The sequence below is a fragment of the Homalodisca vitripennis genome, chromosome 5 (assembly GCF_021130785.1).
Source record: "Homalodisca vitripennis isolate AUS2020 chromosome 5, UT_GWSS_2.1, whole genome shotgun sequence".
Lineage (NCBI taxonomy): Eukaryota > Metazoa > Arthropoda > Insecta > Hemiptera > Cicadellidae > Homalodisca > Homalodisca vitripennis.
In genome coordinates this window covers 151,973,390-151,981,388 of record NC_060211.1, presented here as the reverse complement: position 1 = coordinate 151,981,388, position 7,999 = coordinate 151,973,390, and the positions used below count along the sequence as shown (strand labels likewise).

General features: G+C 33.3%; 1 protein-coding gene across 3 annotated transcripts in view; it reads right to left on the bottom strand.

Moving 5' to 3' along the window:
• Positions 1 to 655: 655 nt before the first annotated feature.
• LOC124363024 (ATP-binding cassette sub-family B member 6) overlaps positions 656 to 7,999 on the bottom strand; it is a 48,432-nt gene continuing 41,088 nt past the window's right edge. For all 3 annotated transcript variants that reach the window (XM_046818084.1, XM_046818085.1, XM_046818086.1), the window contains 5 exons: positions 7,212 to 7,419; positions 5,314 to 5,492; positions 4,013 to 4,127; positions 1,289 to 1,551; positions 656 to 840 (listed from right to left, as the gene is read on the bottom strand). In XM_046818084.1, coding sequence (XP_046674040.1) covers positions 717 to 840; positions 1,289 to 1,551; positions 4,013 to 4,127; positions 5,314 to 5,492; positions 7,212 to 7,419 — 889 coding nt within the window. In that variant the 3' untranslated portion in view covers positions 656 to 716. The remainder of the gene's footprint in view (positions 841 to 1,288; positions 1,552 to 4,012; positions 4,128 to 5,313; positions 5,493 to 7,211; positions 7,420 to 7,999) is intronic.

Genomic DNA, 7,999 nt, shown 5'->3' with positions numbered 1-7,999 from the left:
TTAGAGTGTAGCCTGACTCTTATATAATAAATAATCGTTGGACCCGCTACACTGCGCCATTATAATCTATCAAATTAAAGTAGAAGGTACAAGATATGACCAAGTAGTTTAAAAAAACAAATTTTTGTTAAGAAAGCTCTACCGGCTTACATGTACGTCCACATGCCACGCCTCACATCGTAAAACAAAATGTCAAAAACGAATAGCACAGGTTTTTTTATGATTTTTCATGCAACAAGTAATTCAATTTGATTTCTGACAACAAATTATGTAAAGTTTATTAGATCCCACATCGTATTTATATAATGCAATTCATGAAATAATTATATTTCATTTTCATTCTTGAAAATATTTCCCTTGTTAATTAAATTTTTTTCCAAAATCTAAATATTTATTAGTTTGACTGATTTTCTAAAATGTATGGTTTTTACCAAGAGGACACATGCAATGACAAAAATTGAAATCGCATAGATAGTTATTTAAATGCAACCTAGTTATAATAATCTATTAGCATACACTAGTGCGAACTGGCAATTTGAGGTGAACTTGACTGGGTTAAGAAAATTAATCGACACTCTGATCTATTCCTATGTCATAACAATAAAGGTACATTTTCTTTTGGATAAAACCATGTGTAAAAAAAAAAACAATAAAGTGAGCTGTCATAATTTAAATTTATTAAATCTAGAACAACTATGTACAATGAGTGGGTAGCACTAGCTTGCTTCTCCTGTCCCTGACTCGGACTGTTCACGGATTGCTACTTCCGAAGAATCGTTCTCCAACTGTTGATGCCACATGTTGGAGTACACACCTCCTGACGCCACCAGCTCCTCGTGTCTGCACACATCACATGTTACCATTAGCAGATATAATAAAAACTGTAAAATGTCTCCATTAACAAACAAAATATTAATTTTCTTCATAGATAATTATGTAGCACAGAAAGTCTTGTTCCTTGGAGATAAGTATTTTGTCTCATGAAATCGTTCAAAGTGTGTTCTAGAGGCTCGGATTGGTACAAATTTCAACCTCCCTTGATTGAGTGCTGCTAAAGGTAACAACATCATAACTCTGTACAACTGTAGTGTTGTACTATTATTTTACATCAAAGATTAGGGAATTACTTTAAACAGCTAAAGAAAAATATGTAATTATGTAATGTATTTAGACATGAAATATATCAATGTAAAACATGTACGCTCAGATAATCTTTGTAGACATATTTAGATATCCCAGTCTGCACTGATTAAAGTCACCTGTTTTTAGCCAAATAGCCATAGCTCACCTTCCTCTCTCGACGATCTCTCCATCCTTGAGTACTAGTATCTCGTCAGCATGTATGATGGTCGACAGCCGATGTGCTACTATTATCGTTGTTCGGTTCTTGCACACCTGCGTTAATGCTGCCTGAATGTTTCTCTCCGTCTGTGTGTCTAGCGCACTTGTTGCCTCATCAAGCAATACAACAGCGGGCGACTTCAGTATAGTGCGGGCAATAGCCACTCGCTGCTTCTCCCCACCACTCAACTTCAACCCCCTCTCTCCCACCTGTAAATAAATAAATAAAAATACCTTTTATTGTGAGCATTTCTCAGACATATTTCTGGTTTGAAAAAGAATTCAATGTCTAACATCATGCTTAAATTAGCTAGAAACGTATAATGATTTTAGATAGCTTTAAAATTTTAAGATTTCTTGAACTTTCAGGAATGCCATTCTAAATGATGGGACCGAAATAGAAAAAGCTTCTCCTGTCTACCTCCAGTCTCACTTTACAGATGTGAAGCTGTTTATTATGGCAAATGCTATACTGAGAAACCTCATGTGGAAGCGAACTCTTGCACAAGTACTGCTGAGAAGTACTTAGCACTTGAAGCATATTAGCATTTTGCTTATAGGAGGGCAAATGTTTAAAACATGTGAAATGAATAATTCAGATATTGAGTTATATTAGTGTCCTACCATTGGAGACATGCTGTTGCCACAAACAGGATAACAATAATAATAGAACACTGAAAGAACTAGTGATTGTATGAACTGTAATATGATATTCAGACTGCCAACAGCTCACTGAATAGTGTGAATGAAGCGATTAGAAAATATAACGTCATAAAGTGTGACATGTAGAGGTTTTACTTTAGTAATAAATAAGTGACAAGTATAGTTTGGCGCAAGGCAGTTAATCACAAAAATCTTTAATATGCATGGTAATATTGATATGGGTATCAACTAATAGAAACTTTTAGTCAAGTCACCTTTAGTACCACTACCTTTAGTGTCCACACAAACAATGCTAGTTCTCCATCTTTTTTGTAAATTTCCCACTGGAACACCAAGTAGTTCTAGTGGACTTACACTAGATATGTAAAAGCTGATAATGCATACAGGCTCACAGCTTTTACCGTCTACTTTTAATTTAATTCATAGCTGTCTGTATATCATTCACTGATAATGGTAAAAAAAACTAAAGTTAACAAAATCATTTCTCATTTCATTTTTGAAAACGATTTATCATGGTTTTGTCAACTTGTACATATATTTTCCATTTCTAGAAAAACACTTACGAGGCATGTTTTTTAAATTAACTGCCATTTAAATATATATAAAAGGTGAAATATTTTCAACAATTTTACTTTTATATGAAAGCCATACTTTTATCTACTTTTCTATTTAATTGCCACCAATATCTTAACACCACAGAAGCACTATCATATGGAAAAACAAACTTTTGTATACCGTTGTCATAAATATTTGCCACCTGATTTAACAGCAATTGCAACGCAATCGTTTTTACACTTTTGTTGCTGACTTCAAGACACTTCGTCAGTTGTAAAAAACATGGTAACCACTGGGTGCTACTTCAGGGCTGCACAGAGGATTATTAAATTGTTCCTGTGTTACGTCTTGCTGCATGTGGACAAGCATTGTCATGCAGCAAAATAATCCTTCTATTCGACAGTTTGAATGTTCAACAAAACTTTCATAGACAAACTTCTTGAAACTTGAAGAAACTCCTGTGATAATTAAGAATAGTGAAACATCTGTTAATTTTTACACTTTCATTCGCTTACTGTATCAAATCGTCAGTGATTATTGAGGGCTGTCCACTCTGTTACTCATAAAGAAACAAATTTTCACCATCTTTTAAAGCTCTTGTACACTTGCATGCCATTTAATCACTTGTAATGTTTTAAATTTATTTTTTTGGAAGAAGAAATAATAAACAAACATATTTTCTACACACACACACGTAGGACGCTTATATCTGCTTGCCACGCCATGCATCGTCAGATGAAACAATAATAAAAATATCAATGATAACAATAGCATTGATTTATTTTGGCTTTGTCATACATTCCCCAGTTTGCTTCTGGATGATATTAATCAATATAGTTACGTACTCATAAACATTCGCAGCACGATTGTAACTTGTAATTTACACGATAAACTAAATTAAGACAATACCGATATTATATTTAAGGGTTAAAAGTTGTAGAATGTAACTAAAAAATGCATTGTTTTAAACAAGCCCATCAGTCACATGGACTTTTACTTGAACTAATTTTTGCTGCAAAATATTTCTTTTTTGCAGACAGTTGGACAGGTCCGTTGTGTAGACATTGAATATTAATGTAAACTTGTTTTAGTTTAGTATCTGTTGCCTGAAGTGGCTCTTCAGAGGCAGCCAGAATATGATTTTATCATGTTAAGCATGTTGATGCAGTGTAAACCAGGAAACTCAGAAAAGATAAGTGGGTTTAATAAAATTTAAACATTTTCCCAGTGAAGACTAAGTCCAATTCTCATTCTGAATGGGTTGTATTCATAAAGAAATTGATTTTTACAGACATCTCCTTTAAAACTTAATTGTGTACAATGATATGAATAATCGTTAAGCAGAAAATATTAAATATTTTAAAAGTTCACAGTTTCTTTCATAATTGTAAAAAGGACTGAATGGAGAAACAGAAATTTACGAAAAAGACATGATTATATGTGAATATCTTACCTGTGTATTGTAAGCCTCAGGGAAGGAAAGGATTCTGGTGTGTATGTCTGCACTCTTGGCGGCAGCAACAATGTCAGCATCCAAAGCATTCACTCTACCGTACTGGATATTGTACCTGCAAATATAATACAATTAATAAGTGAGCCACCTGACTTTACCTATTATATTGCACAAATTTACTATATCTTTAATAAATTTGAAAAAGATCCATGCATTGAATAATCCATCCAAATTTTAACACTGGGATGATTTTTTCATTTAAACCTTAATTAATCACATAAAAGGCCACAATGTAATCACTTTGTCAGATAAAAAACTATTATGGATCAAAACTTGATTCCATCCATGCTAAAAAATCAGTTTAACCCTATAAGCACTACAAATCACGATGGTGATGCATTAGAGTGCTGCCAAAGCGATAAGTGAGTAATCACTGCTGTAGCTAAATCCTAAGTGAGCTATTTGCACCCAAGACATGAAGTCACAATGACAGTGTGGTTTAAGGCACTACTCTTGAATGTGTCGAAAATTATTAGTTAAAAAATGAAAAAACCTCATGCCCACTTCCACAGCATAAAAATAACAGTTGATACTCTTACTTATTCAGTTTTGGTGTAGTTTTGGGATATGTTTCTCCCAAGGAACAGTTAGCTTAACAATAACCACATAATAGAGGTTCAGAGAGTTAGCCACAAGATCAGGGTGGAGTGAAGTAGCAGCCAAGTTTGCTGAGAACTCACAAAGTCCAACTTCTGCATTAACACTACTGATCCAATCCACTGCAGTCCAAGTAATGAATTGAATAATCTTTGACATTGTTTATTCTATATATTGACACTTAAGAAACACTATATGGTATGCTATTAATTTTAACTCTATGAAATTCTAAAATTAATGTGATTCAAAAGATACTTTTAGACAAAAAAATTATAAATTCAAAAATAAACTCACAACAAAATTAAGCAAATATATATATATATATATATATATATATATATATATATATATATACAAAAAGCTTCACTTCTAGAGTTATAAAAAGAATTAAAGTTCATTAGTAAGAGAGACACTGGTTAACAAAAGTCAAGAAAAAGGTTAGAAGGGGATATTAGCTCATCTATACAAAGAGGAGATGCTAAGAAGATCCATACAAAGACTTATTTTCTTTTGTTTCTGATTTCAAAAGAAAAAAGTACACCACTCAAAGCCAAACTAGGAAACAACTAACACTTCTAAAATTTACTGAACTGAAATCATGAATAAGTCAGTATAACATTCTAAGATGTCACAGTTCAACTGACTTGATTGTGTTGTTGAAAAGCACAGTGTCCTGGGGAACAACGCCTATAGCCCGCCGGAGGGAATCCTGTCTCACGGTCTTCACGTTCTGTCCGTCAATGAGGATAGCACCTTGCTCTGTATCGTAGAAACGGAACAGCAATCGGATAATGGTGCTCTTCCCGCTGCCCGAGGGTCCAACCTGCACACAAAATCCACTTTTTGTTAGATTTGACCAAAGCTGAACAGCTTATTATGAACTGTTGTTACCAGTCAAAATGTTCTGCAGTTTATTATGTTCAATATACGCTATTTGGGAAATTAAAAAGGATTATTTCCTTACTTCAAAATGTTATGGTCTGGGCAAACACATAGAACGATTCCTTTAGCCCTTTACTACCATGTATTGTGAAAAAACTTGAGACTGAACATGCCTGGTCTGACTAAACTTGCAATAAGTCAGTTATTTGTTATCTGATTTCCACCAATAAGTTATTTTTGTCACTTTCTTGTATTAATTATTACTTTGTAAGATATTTTAGTTTATAATTCTGACTTAACTTTTTTTAACTGATAAATCTTCACAAAATAAAGAGTTTACTAAAATTAGTTTGATTGACTAGTTTTCAAAACTAAAAACAGACAGACTATGGACAGAAAGATATAGACCATTGGTTATATTTGATTTTTTTGCCTCATTTCACCATGTTGGGGCGTTCTTTGTCACCGATTATTTTGGATCTCTTCATACGAACATGACTCCAGATTCCATGAGTCAAGTTCGTAAAAACGTCAGATTCCTCCACTAAGAGGAAGATTCCTGCATGAACTGGAGCTAAATTCAACATTTAGATTGAAGCAACAATTTTCCACCATAGCTACGTTATATAGAGTATTTTGTTACAACTTGTGTACTAGAGCAGCCCGCACCAAAATAGTCCAACGGTAGATGGTGCGTCTGAATCCCCCCTTGACAACCCACATCTAACACTGTCACCACGTACACGAAAAATACTGATCAGTCTCATACTCACATAATCTGTTACAATAAACAGACATCAGTTAATCCCATACATAAATATACTGTTTGTTTTCACTCGTATGTTTTGCAGACATGGGAATCAAACATAGTAGTGGCCACGACATAATGGGAACAGTTGTTAGTCAGTAGTGATGTGGCAACAACACCTCAAATGTTATAGAACTATTTTGGTGTGGGCTGATCTGCCAAGTAAAGAACAAAATAACTAGCTACAACTTACAAAATTATCCTATAAGGTTTATCTTAAGCAATCATTTAAAAAGCAGAGTTTTTATTACTAATTGATTTTTCCAACAGTTTATTTAAAGACATACATTTAAAACATGCTTGCTTTGTTTTGTATATTTTTAAAGATTTATTGCTGCCTTTTGTAAGTCAGTGTTATTTTTTTGTACAGACAATGTGTTATTTTGGAAATAAACATTATTATTATTTTATTTGGTTACATAACTCACAACATTAATTTTTAATTAAAAGATAAATGCTTATCAGACAAATATTGCTTATTTCATTGTAACCCTGAACAATGAATGTTTATTAAAGTTTGAGTAGATCTGATAAAAATGTTTCTAAAATGATTGCAAAGGGCATGGTTTGAAAACATTATCAATCATTATATTTTGAACCCCTGAAAACTGGTTAAAGAGATATCTGATTGCATTTACAAATACCTGGTAGGTTCTTAAGTGCAAATCGTATCTGTATGTCCAACGCAAGATTTTATTTTAATTAATTCATTTAAAAACTAACATTTACTACTGTTTTTTAAACAAGATTTTTTTACAATTTTATACAATCGTATATAAAAATACAACAAGAATTTTTAGCCTAAGATTCAATTACTTTCATCTAAAAAATCCATATAAATTAAGGTCTTACCAGAGCCACAGTCTTGCCTGGTGGAACTGTGAAGCTAATGTTGCGTAGCACGACACGCTCGGGCACATATGAGAACACAACGTTGCGGAATTCCACCTGACCCCCATTGACCGCCAGTGGTGGGGCTCCAGGTGCATCAATCACCTCTGGCTCTGCTTGTAACAGGTCAAACATGTTCTCCATGTCCACAAAGTTCTTCTGAATGGCTCTGAGGTAACACAAATATACGTAAACGTAATGATCAGTCACTAACACTACTGTTCTTAATGTTACTTCTATTCTTAATTTTCATTTCATTCTTATAATAGACAAGTATTTCCAGCCTGAACTTCAAATGTGATTCAGAGACTCTGTGATTCAGGTAAAGATTTGTTGTGATGAGTAACAACTTTATTAAGTAGACAAGGTGTAGGTGGTGAATATTCTGTCTGAATGTTACATGTTTTACATGTGTTAAAACACATGAATTCTCATTAATGAGAGCACTGAATAAAAATATACCTACCTTTTATCAACAAAAATATAAACAGAAACAAATGAAAAAGGATGTAAATAGAGATGAAGGTCGGGTGGGAAGTATCTCATAGCCCAAAACAGAGATCTGGCTGTTAATTTTTTTAATTAAGTGTATAATGAGGTGTCATACAATGTTGCTACTGTACAAAATATAATTTACTTACTCCTACAAACCCACATTACTTTAACACACCTTTAGCAACATAATATATTTCAAGTAATTTGATTACTTCCTGTAAATATCCTGTTGTTGGTGTAAATTGTAACAGTTT